The sequence below is a fragment of the Myxocyprinus asiaticus genome, chromosome 44, assembly GCF_019703515.2.
Source record: "Myxocyprinus asiaticus isolate MX2 ecotype Aquarium Trade chromosome 44, UBuf_Myxa_2, whole genome shotgun sequence".
Lineage (NCBI taxonomy): Eukaryota > Metazoa > Chordata > Actinopteri > Cypriniformes > Catostomidae > Myxocyprinus > Myxocyprinus asiaticus.
Window position 1 is genome coordinate 15,314,202 of NC_059387.1, and position 19,095 is coordinate 15,333,296.

A 19,095-nucleotide genomic window follows, 5' to 3' on the forward strand; every position below is an offset into this window, starting at 1 on the left:
GTCATATTGCCCACCCCTACTCTGAATGTAATTGCATTAGGTGTAGAGATGTGTGATCTGTGGCACATATATTATGTTGAAGCGTTTTGATATGTTAGGGGGAAAAAATGCTATTTCACACTGGGGCGCTCCGATAAAGAAGCTTTTCTGTCCTTCAGCAATTTCATACTGTTTGCCCTCGAGGGGACCGGTCGAAACCACAATGACACTCTCTCTCTCTCTCTCTCTCTCTCTCTCTCTCTCTCTCTCTCTCTCTCTCTCGCACAAACACCTCACAGCCATGCCTGGTAAAACTCATTTATAATACCTCTGCCACAGCTTTTAAGTCCATATAAGTGCAGGATGTCCCGTGGTTTTGACTTGTATGTCTGGCATGTTTGTGTCCCCCATTGCTTTCAGTTCCTGGCTCTTGGGACACACTTCGGAAAGGTTTACCTCCTGGATATCCAAGGAAATGTTACACAGAAGTTTGAAATTGTAAGTCTGAAGTCATGTCAGGGTGGTTGCTATCCACCTGTTATCCATGTTTGAAGTTTAAAGCAGGAAGCAAATTATAGTGTGACAAATTTATTTGAAAGTGGAACGCAACCCTTTCTAAACATATTTGTTCAGTAATTTCTTACAAATTCTTGTTTTATATGTCTGTTTATAATATAGTTTATACACATTTTAACCTTGTTTCATCATTTATAAAGTAGTTATTACTATGTTACTGCATTGCTGTAACAGTTATTAATGTTTTGCCCCCACCCCCTAGAGTCCAGTGAAGATAAATCAGATCAGTTTGGATGAGAGCGGTGAGCATGTTGGCATCTGCTCTGAGGATGGAAAGGTAAGAATTCCACGGTCACTTTCAGATCCTAATACAACAATACTATCAACCAAAAATTGCCCTAACCTAAATCTATTCTTAAAATCAGGTTAGACTAGTTTATGATTGGTCAGACTGATTAAGATTAAACAACCAGTTATAACCAGCTTGTGAAGGTGCTGGCTAGTTCAGATTGGATGTAATTTAAAGGAATAGTACACCCAAAATTTCCGTTATAAATTACTCGCCTTTATTTTATTACAGATCCATATGTATGGCTTGCGTTATTATGCAGAACACAAAAGGAGTGTTTTTAATACATTTCTCAGTTTGTTTTTTTCAATACAGTGGCAGTGGATAGTGCCTCACTTTAATGATAAAAAAGGACCCAAAAGTATCAATAATCTCCTGAGTGTCAGAGTTCAGCCACTTATGATGATTGTGTTTTGTTGTCTTTATGGCTGAGCTCTGACATTCTTGTTTAGTGTTTTTGTCTAGTCTATGTGAGAATGCATGACTTGCCCTTTTTGGCTCTGTCAGGCATTCTCTTGTCTTGTTGGTTATTGGCACAAATGCATTGCTCTTATATCATTCTTGCGGCATGCACTCGTGTCAATTGATTTGTGTTTGTCTCTTGCAACCTCGGGCGCGCTTTGCATTGTGCTCGCCTTGCTCTGCGTGTCCGGGTCGCGATTTGTTGTCATGTTGTGCTGGGGTTCGGCCGCTTCGGTCTTGGTTGCCTGTTTATATGTGGCAGAACCCTCGCACAAATGTCTTGTCTTGTCTGTCGTTTGGCGTGAGTGCATGTTGCCGTTGTCTCTGGCGATATGCGCTCGTGTCATTTGGGTGCTGTGCCTGTGAGAGCACGGGGCACTGAGACCCCCGCGTGACCGCTGTGTGCATTTTCTATTTCCCTTTTTGATTTGTAACTAGTAGCACCTAATAAACAAGCAAAAAAAAAAAAAAGAAAAAAAAATTATTTATAAATATATATATTCTAGAGCAAATAGATGTCCACATGCAATAGGTGGACAGCGGGACTAAGTTGTGAAATTTTAAGTAATACCAAGCTATAGAATGTCAGATTGTTTTCATGAAATAGTTTATGTGTCCAGGAGTGTTGTTATTATTCATTATTCAATATTACATTATTCATGTTTTTGAGACGTTATAGACATTACAGTTGACATTCTATAAAGCTGAATAAATAATTATGATTAAAAGTAATGGCCAGCATCATCAAATCACTGCCAACTATGTTAAAATAAACATTTTGCATTATAAATTCTGAATATATGTACTGACTATCATTGTCTTATGTCTGCTGAACCTGTTGAGTTGTCCAAAAATCATCTGCAGCCTGAAACTGAACTTTGGGTCGGATTTTAGGAGTGAATGCATTTAGCTACATAGAAAGCTATAGGATGCACTCTTGCTCCCTTACTCCCTATTTAGGGAATTACTTAACCTCCTGTGTGCTGTCTGTCTGCACTGGTCTCGGAACAGTTCGAAATGCACCTTATATTTATCCTTATATAACGCTTCTGAAATCAAAATTTTTCAGTTTTTGGATGAATACATTGATTCTTGTGAATGTGAAAATGCACAGTAAATATATAGGAATGCATTGATGTTAATGAATAGAACAGTATTGTACAGTGATAACAAAATAAAATATAACTAAATGTATATTAAAATGAAGCTAAATGACCCACAGATGTATTAATTTTGAAAATTATTCAAAATAACTTACATTTTTGCAACTTTTGTGGGAACGGTCCTAATTTATAATTTTTTAAAGCGGCATATCAAACTAAACTAGAGACGCTACTCTTTAAAACCAAACAGGTTTCTATCAAAAAACTTAAAGAGGTTCTTTTCACCAGAGGCGATTTTGTTGGCGCTGCACCCGTAGTAGTTTTAGTTCATTTAAATTATGCATTGTGTATAGCGAAGCCACAGTACAACACGCGTGAACGCGGAGTCGCAAAAGGATAAAGTAGCCCATATGACGCGTACGACATATTCCAAGTCTTGAATGCATCCGATCCTGAAATTTAATTTTTCAGTGAAAGTTTTAACATCCGTTGCACGTCATGAGTGATACAAGAGAAGCCCATTTACAGTTTCTTGCATATTCATTCGAGAAATTTAATTGTTTATCACTAAAAACAATGTAGGTTCTCACGTAAATACGCATGCCACTGTGAAGGAGCTGCTTTCACTGTGCATGTCAAGATTTTCACTGAAAAAATTGCTTAAATTTTGTGTTAAATTTCGAGTTTCATGGACTACTCTTTGGAATGACATAAAGGTGAGTAAATTAGTAGAATTGTAATTTTTCGGTGAAGTATTTCTTTAAAATCAGAGAGCTTTAAGGAGTTGTTTACCTTAGTTCTCCATGTTGATCTGTGTGAAAGTTTTGATGTCTTCCCACTCAATACCATCTCCATCAACTCTTGACTCCTGCAGAAACAGCATCTATGCATTTGGTCCATTTTAATGTGTGGTTAAAAAAAGAACTCCTCTCCTTCCGTGATTTCTATCGTTCCTGTCTGTCTATCTGCTCATTGATCATGAGCTGGCTGTTATCAGTTCATGGAGGCTAATCATCAGCACCTTGTGTGGTTCCTCAGTCTGATCTGTGCTGTGATAAGCTGTGCCTTCTTCTGTTCCTACGGCAAAAGCAAGATCATGTCTCGCCTGCAGCACCTACACCAATTAAAATCGATGCAGAGGCCATTGTTTGCTCCAGTGCACCGATAATCCCATATCCACTTACCAGCTGCTTTAGTACCAATGTTACGCAAAATATGACACGTATCTTGAGAGTTAAAGTCTTTGATGCGTTGAGAACCATCATTTTTTTGTTGTTGTTAAAAACATGACACAACTTTGCTGTCATGATTTGCTCACCCTCATGTTGTTCCAAACCTGTATGACTTTCTTCTGTGGAACACAAAGGGAGATTGTTTTCAGAATGTCCAAGTTGCTCGAACAGATACTTATTAATAAATTAATAAGGGGCTGTCAAGCTCCAAAAAGGTTTAAAAAGCATTATTATGCATCATAATAGTAGTCCATATAACTTGTCCACTATATACAAGGTCTTCTGAAGGCATATGATTAGATTTGTGTGAGGAGCTGACTGAATTTGAAGTCATTATTCACTGAAAATCTTGCTTGACTGTCGTGGTCACCATTCACTTTCATTGTATGAAAAAGAACAGCCTGGACATTCTGCTATAAATAAGTTATTTTGTGTTCCATGAAAGACATAGGGGCTTGAGAATGAGTAAATGATGACCGGATTTTTTATTTCTGAAGTGTTATTTTCTAAGTTGCCTTTCCAGAAAAGGTAGCATATACAGTTGAAGTCAGAAGTTTACATACACTTAGGTTGAAGTCATTAATACTCATTTTTTAACCACTGCACAGATTTAATATTAGCAAACTATATTTTTGGCAAGTCGTTTAGGACATCTACTTTGTGTATGACACAAGTAATGTTTTCAGAAATTGTTTAAAGGCAGATTGTTTCACTTTTAATTGACTATATCACAATTCCAGTGGTTCAGAAGTTTACAAGTTAACTGTGCCTTTAAGCAGCTTTCCAGAAAATGATGTCAAGCCTTTAGACAATTAGCCAATTAGCTTCTGATAGGGGGTGTACCTGTGGATGTATTTTAAGGCCTACCTTCAAACTCAGTGCCTCTTTGCTTGACATCATGGGAAAATCAAAAGAAATCAGCCAAGGTCTCAGAAAAAAAATGGTGGACTTCCACAAGTCTGGTTCATCCTTGGGAGCAATTTCCTGAAGGTACCACATTCATCTGTACAAACAATAGTACGCAAGTATAAACACCAAGGGACCACGCAGCCATCATACCACTCAGGAAGAAGACGCATTCTGTCTCTTAGAGATGAATGTAGTTTGGTGCGAAAAGTGCAAATCAATCCCAGAACAACAGCAAAAGACCTTGTGAAGATGCTGGAGGAAACCGGTAGACCAGTATCTATATCCACAGTAAAACGAGTCCTATGTCGACATAACCTGAAAGGCTGTTTGGCAAGGAAGAAGCCACTGCTCCAAAATTGCCATAAAAATGCCAGACTACAGTTTGCAAGTGCACATGGGGACAAAGATCGTACTTTTTGGAGAAATGTCCTCTGGTCTAATGAAACAAAAATTGAACTGTTTGGCCATAATGATCATTGTTATGTTTGGAGGAAAAGGGGTGAGGCTTGCAAGCCGAAGAACACCATCCCAACCGTGAAGCATGGGGGTGGCGGCATCATGTTGTGGGGGGTGTTTTGCTGCAGGAGGGACTGGTGCACTTCACAAAATAGATGGCATCATCATGCCATCTATTTTGTGAAGTGCACCAGTTCAAAAATTATGTGGATATATTAAAGCAAAATCTCAAGACATCAGCCAGGAAGTTAAAGCTTGGTCGCAAATGGGTCTTCCAAATGGACAATGACCCCAAGCATACCTCCAAAGTTGTGGCAAAATGGCTTAAGGACAACAAAGTCAAGGTATTGGAGTGGCCATCACAAAGCCCTGACCTCATTCTGATCAAAAATTTTTGGGCAGAACTGAAAAAGTGTGTGCGAGCAAGGAGGCCTACAAACCTGATTCAAATTCAAGGTTCTGTCTGGAGGAATGGGCCAAAATTCCAGCAACTTATTGTGAGAAGCTTGTGGAACTCTACCCAAAACATTTGACCCAAGTTAAAGGGGACCTATTATGCAAAATTCACATTTACATGGTGTTTGAACATAAATGTGAGTCGGCAGTGTGTTTACACAACCACCCTACAATGTTAAAAGTCCACCCACTCCTCTTTCTTATATTTCTATTAATCTAAAACAGTGTCTTAAAGTGATTGGTTTTCATTTCTGCTCTAACGTGACGTCACGTTAGAGCAGGCCTCGCCCACGACTGGTGACGGACTCCACCCTATTATCGTAGATCCTCCCCTGAGTGATCTACATAAAGTCCGCCATTTTTTTCCATGCTGGAGCAGCTATGGTGAGAAGAATAATGTCTCAGCTTAAGCGTCATAAGTGTTCTGTTGTTGGCTGTAAAAGTGAACATAAGAGTCTTTATGTACTCCCGGCATCAGAGCCACTGAAGACGCGGTGGACAAGTTTTGTTTTTAAAGCAAATGTGCCCCAAAACATACCAAAATTTGTGTATGTTTGTGCAAATCATTTTACACAGACGGCTTTGTGAATGAGGGTCTATATAAAGCAGGATTTTCCAAAAATTTGATTCTCAAGCATGGATTAGTACCAACTGTTCATGTTCTAGCTTTATATCCTGAAGATGTAAGTATCGCACTTTATATTTTGTAAATGTTTGTAAATCGCTTTTCCGTATGTGCTTGTTAGCTGATTCCACGGCTAATGCGGCTAAAGTTACCATTGTCTCTGATTGTATTCACGGAGACCAGAGCTATGTCGTTATTTCTACGCTTACTGTCTGTATAATTCATAACCGCAACTTTATTATGCACAATACAGTAAGGTGATTGTCTTTTTGAAAACTATGTATGTTTTCTGTGAACATAAGAGAGATGTACTAAAAGTGGAATGAGTGGTTCTGATTTGTTGTTGCTGTAGTATCCGAAGCACGAGCTGTAAAGGCACAGCCCTCTTCCGGAAAGGGGGCGGGGTGCTGCAGCTCATTTGCATTTAAAGGGACACAAATGAAAACAGCGTGTTTTTGATTCCACCCAAAAAGAGGCCTTTACAACATGGTATAATAAATGATCCGTGGGGTATTTTGAGCTGAAACTTCACAGACACATTCTGGGGACACCTGAGACTTATATTACATCTTGAAAAAGGGCAATAATAGGTCTCCTTTAAACAATTTAAAGGCAATGCTACCAAATACTAACAAAGTGTATGTAAACTTCTGACCCACTGGGAATGTAATGAAAGAAATAAAAGCTGAAATAAATAATACTCTCTACTATTATTCTGACATTTCACATTCTTAAAGTAGTGATTCTAACTGACCTAAGACAGGGAATGCTTTCTATGATTAAATGTCAGGAATTGTGAAAAACTGAGTTTAAATGTATGTGGCTAAGGTGTATGTAAACTTCTGACTTCAACTGTAAACAGTTTGAACACAATAGTTTCCTTACAGCCACCATCACCGGAATACTTAACTTTTAGATAGTGTTCTACTAGAGACCTCACACTCATTTAAAGTTCCTCTTGTTTCATTCAGACAGGTGTAGGTGAAATGTTTTGCTAAGGCTTGTTTTTAGCCGTCGGGGACTACAGCGCAGCTAAAGATTAAGTCAGTAGCATAAAAGCATGCAAGGGTAGAGTACGTTGATCTTTCCACTAATTGGGAGTCTGGCAGATGGTTAACTAGCCGACTGGAAGACCTGATGCTTTTGTGGTACTTTGCCTGAGTCAACTGTTATCACAGAAATGCACCTCCAGACCACAGTGGTTTTACCATTAAAAGACATCTCTGTTTGTCAGCTTTACTCTTTCTCCATTTCTCTTTCTCTTGTTTTACAGGTGCAAGTGTTTGGCCTGTACACCAGGGAGGGCTTCCATGAAAACTTTGACTGCCCCATCAAGGTAACTTATTGCCATTAATACGAGTCGTAGTTCCCTCTGTTCCCTATATTTTCGCTGCCTGATGGGAAATAGCCATTTGATTTCGATTTCCTGTCAGAACAAGCATTGTTTTTTGAGAATTATCAATGTAATTTCAGCCTGCTAGTCTTAATTGATTTCTTTTGGGCATTTCATATCATGCATGAGCCGCCTGTTTGTTGAGCATGAGTGGTGTCACCTATGCCACACATTAAAGAGAACCAGTGCTGTGAGGATCAATACTTTAACTTTTCCTGGGTTAAAAGGAACTTATTGAGCATATTTTCAGATTGGATGCAGGCAAACCTCATCTGAGCCACTATATGCCGTTAGAAATACTGTAGATTCAGTTGATATTAACTCTGATATTGCCACAAATCTGAATTGAATCTCTTGTTTAATCCCAGGTTGTGGCGCTACACCCTCAGTTCAGCAAATCCAACAATAAACAATTTGTGACTGGAGGAAATAAGGTGAGTTTGGATTAAAAAGCATCCGATATGTTCAACACACATCTTTGTGTTGAAGCTGTGTTCTAGTGCACTTTCTAAATTAATATTGAGCCTTGGTGATCATGTGGGACACTCAGGTTCGAGTCCGGTCTGCACCATTTCCCAATCCCATTCCTATTCCCTCTCTCTTCCAAAAAGCTCACAAAACAAAAAGCTTGTATAGTCCTTTTTTTTTTTTTTTTTTTTTTTTTTTGCCCGGAGAACACAATGGCTGTTTTTTCCAAAAACTATTTGGAATGTGGACTTGTCTGACCACAAAACCCTGACCACAAAACACAATTCCACTGTTGTACTTTCCATCTCAGGTGAGACTGAGTGCATAGAAGTCGTCTGCGCTTCTGGACGGTGTTGATGTATGGCTTCTGCTTTGCACAGTAAAGTATTAACTTGCATCTGTGAATGCAGCGGCAAATAGTGTTGACTGACAAAGGTTTACCAAAGTATTCCCGAGCCCATATCAAGATATCAATTGCAGACGTATGACGGTTTTTAAGACTGTGACATCTAAGGGATCAGAGATAACGTGCATTCAGAAATGGTTTTCGGTCTTGCCCTTTACACACCGAGATTTGACTGGATTCCTTGAATCTTTTAAATGTGTTGTGCACTGAATAGAGTGAAATGCCCTAAATCCTTCCAAAGTGTCGTTGGGGAGCATTATTCTCAAAGTGCTGGATTATTTGGTGACGAATTTGTTGGCAAGTTGGCGAACATCGACCCATCCTTGCACCTGAAGGACTAGGCTGTTTTTTTTGTTTTTTTTTGGAGGCTCCTTATTTACAATAACATGATTATCTCACCAGTTTAACATCAACAAGTCAGACTGTTAAAGGGATAGTTCACCCAATAATGAAAATTCTCTCATCATTCACTCACCCTGGTGCCATCCCAGATGTGTATGACTTTCTTTCATCTGCTGAACTCAAATGAAGATTTTAAGAAAAATATCTCAGCTCTGTAGGTACATACAATGCAAGTGAATGGGTGCCAAAATTTCTAAGCTCCAAAAATCACATAAATCAGCATAAAAGTAATCCATAAGACCACCGGTAGTAAAATCGAGCAATATAGGTGTGGGTGAGAAACATCACTTTTACATTCTTCTTCTTGTGTTTTTGGTGATTCACATTCTTAATGCATATCACCCCCCCTTCTGGGCAGGGAGAAGAATTTCAAGCAAAAAAGGACTTAAATATTGATTTCTCACCCACACCTATCATATCACTTCTGAAAATATGGATTAAAACACTGAAGTCGTATGGATTACTTTTATGATGCCTTTGTGATTTTTGGAGCATCTAAATTTGGGCACCCATTCACTTTGTATGGACCTACAGAGCTGAAATATTCTTCTAAAAATCATAATTTGTGTTCTGCAGAAGAAAGAAAGTAATACACATCTGGGATGTCATGAGGGTGAGTAAATGATGAGAGAATTTTCATTTTCATTTGTTGCGGTTCGTTAAAAGGAAGGGGAAGCTACTCGCAGCTAAGATGTCTTTATTAATATCACTTTGCAACAGCGTAATTGCAGAGCATGAAAATTGTTTCATTTAATGTCAATGGTGTACTCTATCTAATTAAAAGAGGGAAGATTCTATCCAAATTAAAGAAGGAAAGAGCAGATAGAGTGTTTCTACAAGAAACCCATCTGAATAATTATGAACATGCAAAATTATACAAAATTAGCTTCAAATATGTATGCTCAGCATCTTTCAAATCTGGGCATAAGAGGGGAGTGGCCATACTTGTATCAAGAAAAATAAATTATTAGCATATGACAGAATTTAAGGATAAATTAGGAAGATTTATAATGATAAAAAGGAAAATATAGGGATCTAATGTGAGTTTTCTGAATGTGTACACCCCGCCTGGTAGTGACTGGAAGTTTTATAGACAAATGTTCGACTTGATGGTAACCAAAGCACAAGGGAATATCATTTGCATAGGAGATTTTAATATACGCTTAAATCCAAGATTGGGCTGTTTAAACCATTGCCTGAAATAAAACCAGTAAGTAAAAAAGGCATGATGAAGGAAATGGGAATTATAGATGTTTTTTAATTCCTTACGTTTATATAGCACTTTTCTAGGCACTCAAAGCACTTTACATAGTATAGGGGGAATCTACTAAAAAGCTACATGACCAGTGTGCAACATCCACCTGGATGATGTGACGGCAGCCATAGTGCACCAGAATGCCCACCGCACTCCAGCTATTGGTGGAGAGGAGAGAGTAGAGTTATAGAGCCAATTAATGAATGGGGATTATTAGGAGGCCATGATTGAGAAGAGCCAATGTGGGGAGTTTGGCCAGGATTTTTGGGATTTTTAATGACCACAGAGTGTCAGGACCTCGGTTTAACGTCTCATCTGAAAGAAGGTGCCTTTTTATAGTAGTGTCTCCATCACTATACTGGGGCATTAGGACCTACACAGACCACAGTGTGAGCAGTGTGATGTGTGGAGAGTACTGAAACTGACAGGTCAGGATTATACTCATTATTCTCATCCTCATGCAATATATTCTAGAATTGATTACTTTTTTTATTTTCAGTAGAGATCTACATTCGGTTGTACATTGTGATATTGGAGTGATGGATATTTCAGATCATTGCTATATATACAGTATATGTCTCTCTGCCTAAATAGGAAATCCAAATCCACAGTTTGGAGAATGAATTCAGATATACTGAATAATCCTCAGATTAAATAAGGTTTAAAATTTAGATTGAATCATATTTAACGCTGAATGACAATGGATAGGTAGCACCGTCGATGCTTTGGGATGCACTTAATGCAGTAATGAGGGGTAAAATTATTGCTATCACATCTTGTTTAATAAAAAACTGAGGAGGCTGAGATTACAGGAGTTGGAAACTAAATTTAAGAGGTTACAGAGAGAACACGTGGATACATTGAGCTGCAATGTGAAGCAAGAAATAAAAAAATTAATAAAGAAAAAACAGTACGAGAGATAGACTAAATATATGCACAGGAGATGCAAAAGAGACTATTATTCTTGAAACAACAATATTATGAAGCAGGTGGGAAATCTTTAAAATTGTTATCCTATACTGTAGATTAAGGAAACAACAAGCAGATAGGGCCATTTGTAAAATTAGGAATTCTCAAACAGGTGATATCGAATGTAGATTAGAAATTTTATAAAGCTCTTTATTCTCAGCCTGCAGCAATGTTCTGTAGATCGACTTGATTTTAGAATCATTAGTTTTACCCCCTGTCTCAGAGGAACAAAATAAAAATGTACTATCTGAAATTACAGTGGAGGAGCAGAATGTAACGATTTTAAGATTAAAGGCAAATAAATCCCCAGGAGCTGACGACTATCCTGCAGAGTGTTACAAATCTATGTTAGAACAATTGGCCCCAAGATTATTAAAGGCATGTAATTGGGTATTACAAAAAAGGGAAATTTTACCTTCATTGAGAGACGCGATCATTTCAGTCATACCAAAGGATGGGAAAGATAAATTGGATTGTGGTAATTATCGGCCAATCAGTGTCGATTATAAATTGTTTACTTCCATTTTGGCATGAAGACTGGAAAAAATCCTCCCTGATCTCATTCATTTAGACCAGACAGGCTTCATTCATCAAAGGCAAACACAAGACAGTATTAGAAGAACTTTACACGTTATTTTAGACACATTTCAGAGCACAGAGTGGAGGCAGCCCTGCTGAGCTTGGATGCAGAGAAAGCCTTTGACTCGGTCAGGTGGAGGTTTCTGTACAAAGTGTCAGCGATATTTGATTTTCATGAAAGTTTTACTTAAGTAATCAAAGCTACATACAATAGGCCATTTGCAAGAATAAAAATTAATGGGGACCTATCAGATTCCTTTGAACTGGAACGTGGAACTAGGCAGGGATGCCCTATTTCCCCCCTGATTTTTGCCCTGTTTATTGAGCCAATGGAAAACTAGATCTATTTGCTGATGATATGCTGATGTATCTGGGCCAACCGAAACTGTCGCTACCAATATTATTTGACTTTCTAGATGGTTATAGGGCTTTTTCTGGTTATAAGATTAACATCTCAAAGACTCAAGTACTACCATTCAATTATGAACCACCTATGCAAATTAAAGGGAAATACAATTTGGATTGGGATGTAGGATCAATTAAATATTTGGGAGTTCATTTGTCTAAGGAAGTTTCAAAATTATTTGATCTGAATTATGGCCCTTTAAACACAAAAATAAAGTCTGATTTAGTAAGATGGAACCCAATTCCCTTTTTAAGTTCTAGAGTCGAATCGGTTAAAATTAATATTCTGCCTAGATTGTTATATCTTTTCCAGACACTTTCAGTAGAAATATCGACTCAGCAGTTCATGGAATGGGATAAATGAATATCTAGATTTGTATGGCAGGGTAAAAAACATAGAATAAGATATAAAACATTACAATTAAAAAAAGAAAATGGTGGGTTAGGTATTCCTTGCTTACAACATTATTATTATGCAGCCCAATTAAGACCTTTAGTCTGCTGGAGTTGCCCAACATATTCAGCTAGATTGAAAGCGCAATGATAGGAGTTGTTCCATTAGCAGCTTTGATTGCGGATAATAAATTAAAGAATAGATTGCTTGATGAAACAAATCCATGGATTAACATATCATTAAAAATTTGGCAGGAGACAGTGAAATAGAAGATGCATCTAGAATTTAAAGATGTTGTGCATTTGACACAGATTTTTTCCCAAATAGAACAGATGATAGATTTCAAACCTGGGTAAGAAAAGGCATTTCAAATTATTTTACATTTTTGTATAAGGAAGTATTTCAAAGCTTTAAGTCTTTTAAGGAACTTTATGCGCTAAATCAAATTGATTTCTATAGATACCTCCCAAGTATGAAATTATTTCAATCAGAATGGTAGTTCATTATTAGAAACAGCCATGACAGGAATACTGAAGGTGTTTTTATTAGCATGTAAATCTCACTCATGTAATAAGATTATATAATGGATTTCTCCAGACCAAGCCTGACAATACATTGTATGTTAAAAAAAAATGGGAGAAGGAGGGAAAAATTATTATTTTTTTTTTTTTTTTTTTTTTTGTGTAACACCTTCTCAGAAATGATCTCAGGGGTTAGGTACAGGCTGCTGGAGATCATTTAAGGAAAAGGATTAAAGAGATTAAAAATAATGTGGAAGCTGTTTTCGGGGTGGAAATTCCTACCCAACAATATACTTGGGTAACATAACATTTGAGGGGTGGGATAACAATTATAAGAAATTGATGCGGATTCTCCTGGCAGCTAGTAAAAAGACAAGTCACATGAAAATGTTTAATGCCAGAGCCACCTACTGATGATGAGTGGATAGATATAATACACACTATATATGTGATGGAAAAACTTTCATTTTCTTTAAATATTCGGACTGAAGAATTTTTTTCTGATTTGGACCAAATGGACAGAGTACACTAAACCCATTCTGTCAGATTTCCATCTGGAAAATGTGTGGAATGTACTTTGCATTTTACTTAGGATTTATAAAGTGATAGCTCCCCAGGTTATATTGTATATAATTTTTGTTAAATGAGGGGAAAAATTGTAAAACCTTTGGAAAACTATAGAACTTGAAATCGAGATTGATATCTTTCTTATATTGTAACAATTTTGCAACCAGTCAGACTTATTGTATTATTGTAGACATAATATCAACCTTGGTCAATGTAAATGTTTTTTCCCTGAACTATGACAAATAAAATAGTATAATACTTGTGCTTATTATTTTGGCTTGACAAAGACCTTCAGACTGATCATATTAAGATTTTCTCATAATCAAAATCCGCAAAATTCCATAGACTTTTGTTGACAGAATGTTCAAATGGGTCAAGACCATTCAAACACCAACTTTCAAAAATTAAAATGTAATCAAACCCACACAAGGCCTTTAATCTGCTTTAACTCTCTCTATCTCTCTCTCTCTCTCTCTCTCTCTCTGTCTCTCTCTCTCTCTCACTCACACACACACACACACACACACATATACTTTCTCTCTGTAACCTTCAAACTTGAATTTTTTTAACTAGTTTAAACTTTCAGACAAAGCTTCACATTTCTAGTCATATATTTATAATTCTGATGAAGCCACACAATAGTTTTGTGTGAGGAACAGACTGAAATCTTAGTCTTTAAATTTGAGGTTTGAATGCCTTAATAAACCCCCACACTCATACTTGAAGTCTAAACCTATATTTTGTTTTTGTGGTCTCCATTATGTCATGCTCTCTAGATTTTAGCACTCAGTTTAAGCTAAATTATTAGAATGGAATCATTTTTGTCAAGTTGAGTGCCGTGTATAGTGGTTACTCGAGCTGTTTGGCATGAAACGCTCTTACCGTCTTGGCCTTATACCAGGGTCAACATCAGGGAGAGAGAGAGTGGTCCATTTTCTCAAAAGTGTTTTTCACCAGAGAGATGTTGTCTCTTCTTGCACAATAAATAACTGTCATTACGCAGAGTGCCATAGTGTTCGCAAACATGTAGAACACTCTTTGGCTTATGGACAAAACATATACACACTAATTTTTCAAAAGACACAATGCTACCAACCCAAGGCGCCATAGTCTGATACTCTCTCGTCTACGTACATCTATAGAAATGAAAACCGGGTCCATGTCTGTCTTAAAAGCACTTAGAAGTTGATTTGTTTGCTTGCGCTGATGAGCCATCTTGTAGCTGGAAAGAACTTCAATAAAAAGCAGAATACATGAAAGCTGAATTTGAATAAATGGCAATGGTTCTTTGTAAAAGGGCTGGAGATGTTGCAGAGACATTTGAATCTTGGAGCACTCAAAAAAAGTCTTCTCAATGTCTGTAAATCATAGATGTTTTTATTCTCCTCGCCACAATTGATTCTCATAAAATAGCTTCCCTCCTTTACAGCATTGTGCTTATCAGGAGCAATTAACGGCAGCTATTGTCCGCCACAGTGAAGAAGTCCTCTACATTTTCCCTCCATTTCTGCTTGTTTCCTTTTTTCCTCTCTGGCTTATGGTCCCCATAATGCAGCCCTGCCATGAAAATCAATACGGCTTCCACACGCATCTTGTCAAAGGCAATTCAATTCTGTCTCCTCGCCTCCTGGAGTGTCATCTCCTATTGCCACGCTGTGATCTGTTAACATAGCCAGAAGTGTAGAACTGAAGCGACATTGTCTTTTCTTTCATTCGCTTTCTTCGCAGTCAGGTCAGGTTGAATGCGTGTGATTGTGTGTGTCGTTTTTGACACTTTTGATTCAAGGTTATCCGCCAAGTGTTTTGCTGATTTCTGCGCATTATTATTATCACACGCACCCTCAGAAAATGTTATTTTTGTGCCAATAATGTCTAACAGACACTGTTTATTACAAAACTAGTTAAACGAAAATGTTTAACACAGAATTCTGTTGTATTCTCTCCAGCTCAGTGTCACTGTGTTTATTTGAGTAAGATGTCATGCGTCTTTGTTCTCTTCTGATTGTTTGATTGTTAAAAGTGCTTCATTGGGTTGTATTGTGTACAAAAACACATCATGGAACGACTAACTCTAATACCTTTATAAATGTCCCATCATGTTCTAAATGTTTGACCGAATGTTATCTTTTTATAAATGAATTGATGAGCCTACTTGTGCTATGAATTGTTATGAATATTGTGGCTGAAAATGACCATAATAATTCCACTCTGCCCATGAACCTTCCCAATACAGGATCTTGTGCAGAAGTAGTTCTACACAATAAAAGTTGTTATAATCAACATTAGATTATTGCAATATTGGGGAAAAGGAGTAATAAGAAAAATAGCCAAAATCAGAGTAAAAGTGCTTGTAGCCACACTTACTTTGACTCACTTGTGTGATATTTGTTTGTACACTGTTCTACTGCCCTCTGGTGTTACTTGTGTTCCAGTCTGTTTTTGTGTATGTTTCGGTCTTAATGTTCACAAGTGTCTGAAACAGAGTCCAAGTCAAATTTAAAGTCTTTTAGGCCAAATCTAAGTCAAATCTCAAGTGTTAGTCTTTTACCATGAGTTCAGATCAGTCTTTAATCTCTTTTGGTATTAAAAATGCTTAATCTCTATTGGTTCTCTTTTTATATGATGCAGGTTACTTTTAGAAACCCTGTTGCAGGGCAGTTAATTTCAAATATTTTTCAAATGTGTTCCTTCTAGGGAGCAAAAGATGCACATTTTCACAGAAAATAGCAACAGAGAGTGCATAAGAGGCTCCCTTTTAACAAAACAGTGTCACAATATTCAGAGAAAATATTTCTTCTTGTTGACATAAAGACTTGTTAACGAGTCTCTAATTTGGAGTCCAAGTCAAGTCTTGAGACACTTAAAGGGATATTTCACCTTAAAAATCCAAATTGTCTCATCATTTACTCACCCTCATGCCATCCCAGATGTGTGACTTTTTATCTTCTGCAGAACATAAATTAAGATTTTTAGAAGAATATCTCAGCTCTGTAGGTCCATACAATGCAAGTCAACAGGGTTCAAAACTTTGAAGCTTAAAAATTATGTAATGGTAGCATAGAAGTAATCCATATGACTCCAGTGGTTAAATCTATATCTTTAGAAGCAATATGATAGGTGTGGGTAAGAAACAAATCAATATTTAAGTCCTATTTTACTATAAATCTCCACTTTCAAACAGCCGTCCTAAGCACTCTTCTCTCCTGGAGTTCTTCGTCTTTTGTTTTTGGCGATTCACATTCTTCATGCATATCGACGCCTACATGGCAAGGAGGTAAAAAAAAATTAGTAAAAAAGGACTTCTCACCCACACCTGTCATATGTCTTCAGAAGACATGGATTTGCCTTTGTTTATTTTATTTATTTTTTTGGCGCTTCAGAGTTTTGGACCCTGTTAACTTGCATTGTATGTTTGTACAGAGCTGAGACGTTCTTCTAAAAATCTTAAAAAGAAAGTCATACACATCTGGGATGGCATGAGGGTGAGTAAATGATGAGAGAATTTTCATTTTTGGGTGAAGTATCCCTTTAAGTGGTCTTGTCTTTAGAGTTAGAATGGTCTATCTCTGTCAGTGAATGCTCATTTATGTTGCATAATTTAAACTGTCCTGCAGCTGTTGCTCTATGAGAGGAACTGGCTGAACCGTTGGAAGACCTCTGTTCTACATGAAGGAGAAGGCAACATCACCAATGTGAAATGGAGAGTCAACTTCATCGCCTGGGCAAACAGTGTGGTATGGAAAAATATAATGCACTTAAATATGCAAAGATTCTCCCACACTCAAATTTTAAAACATCTTATTGTTAAGTAAATTTTATTAAATAATGTGAATTATTTGTGTATGTCAGGGGGTAAAAATCTATGACATCAGCAGTAAACAGCGCATCACTAATGTGTTACGGGACAGCACCAGTCTAAGGCCAGATATGTACCCCTGTAGTCTATGCTGGAAAGACAACACCACACTGATCATTGGCTGGGGCTCTTCTATCAAGGTATACTGTATAACACAACTTCTGCAAATGCAAATGTATATTAAATGCACAGTATATTAAATGCAATGTATATTAAATACTCAGGTATTCCATCAGGATAACCTTTAAAGCAAAAATAAATTTTCTTTTGTTATGTAATTGTTCAAATGTAATGTTATTTGGTTCATATGTTTGTTTGTTCCTCAGATATGTGTTGTTAAAGAGCGTGACCCAACGGAGATGAGAGACCTACCCAGTCGTTATGTTGAGATCGGTACTGTCATTATCACTAAAGCTAACACAGTCATACACAATGAGAACATTAAAGAAATAGTACATCCAAAAATGAAAAACGTCTCATCATTTACTCACCCTCTTGCCATCACAGATGTGTTTTTTCTTGTGCAGATCAGAAATGATGATTTTTAGTATAATTTCTCAGCTCTGTAGGTCCTCACAATGCAAGTGAACTGTGGCCAGAACTTTGAAGCTCCAAAAAGCACATAAAGGCAGCATAAAAGTAATCGATATGACACCAGCTTAAAACTTCTTCAGAAGCAATATGATTTTGCAGTGGATGAGAAACCGATCAATATTTAAGTCCTTTGTTTACTATAAATCTCCACTTTCACTTCCACATTCTCCTCTGGGTTTTTTGGTGATTCGCATTCTTCGTGCATATCGCCACCTACTGGTTGGAGTTGCTCAAAGGTGGAAAAGTTTTAGTAAAAAGGGACTATTGATCTGTTGACCTATCATATCACTTCTGAAGACATGAATTTAACCAATGGCATCATATGGATTACTTTTATGCTGCCTTTATGTGCTTTTTGGATTTTAAAAGTTCTGGCCACCATTCACTTGCATTGTATGGACCTACAGAGCTGAAATAGTCTTATCTGGGATGGCATGATGACAGAAATTTCATTTTTGGGTGAACTATTCATTCACGTTGTGCCAAAACATTGCTTGATGTAGTTTATTATTTGATTTCTTGCAGTGTCCGCATTTGAGACAGACTTTTTCATCAGTGGACTGGCTCCTCTGGCAGATCAGCTGGTCACACTGTACTATGTGAAAGAGAACTCAGAGCACATGGTAATATCACTCCGAACTACTTCCGAACTCATATTAATGGTAGATTACAAACCACTGTAGAATATTTTTATTTAAAATATTGACAAATTTAAAATATTAATTAAAGTGTTTATTGAAATGTGACAGGAGGAGGAGTTCAGAACACGGCCTCGTTTAGACATTATCCAGCCGTTACCAGAGGGCTGTGAGGAGATCTCGTCAGACGCTCTCACAGTACGCAACTTCCAGGAGAACCAGTGCAGGGACTACAGACTTGGTATGAATACAGAGTGAATGAATCTCTAGAAAGACATATTGATAGACAGCGGGATTTAGTAGCCCTCGATCAATCGATTGAGAATTTAATAACCCAGTGGCCTAACACAGCTGTTAAAAACTAATCAAGATTTGTAGCAAAACTCCCCTTTTGATTTTGCATGCCAAAGCTGTCTGATTAAAAGTCTGTGTTGTGTCTTTAGAACACTCAGAAGGAGAGTCTCTGTTCTACATCATCAGCCCTAAAGACATTGTAGTGGCTAAAGAAAGAGATCAAGATGACCACATCGACTGGCTCCTGGAGAAGAAGAAATATGAGGT

At 37.4% G+C, this 19,095-nt stretch overlaps 1 protein-coding gene across 1 annotated transcript in view; it reads left to right on the forward strand.

Moving 5' to 3' along the window:
• The window catches only part of LOC127434086 (vacuolar protein sorting-associated protein 41 homolog), a 44,149-nt gene that overhangs the window by 13,766 nt on the left and 11,288 nt on the right, over window positions 1–19,095 (forward strand). Inside the window, exons 4-13 of the mRNA XM_051686547.1 lie at window positions 400–477; window positions 758–832; window positions 7,361–7,423; window positions 7,849–7,914; window positions 17,061–17,180; window positions 17,296–17,442; window positions 17,629–17,695; window positions 18,422–18,519; window positions 18,646–18,775; window positions 18,978–19,093. Of these exons, the coding sequence (XP_051542507.1) occupies window positions 400–477; window positions 758–832; window positions 7,361–7,423; window positions 7,849–7,914; window positions 17,061–17,180; window positions 17,296–17,442; window positions 17,629–17,695; window positions 18,422–18,519; window positions 18,646–18,775; window positions 18,978–19,093 (960 nt within the window). The remainder of the gene's footprint in view (window positions 1–399; window positions 478–757; window positions 833–7,360; window positions 7,424–7,848; window positions 7,915–17,060; window positions 17,181–17,295; window positions 17,443–17,628; window positions 17,696–18,421; window positions 18,520–18,645; window positions 18,776–18,977; window positions 19,094–19,095) is intronic.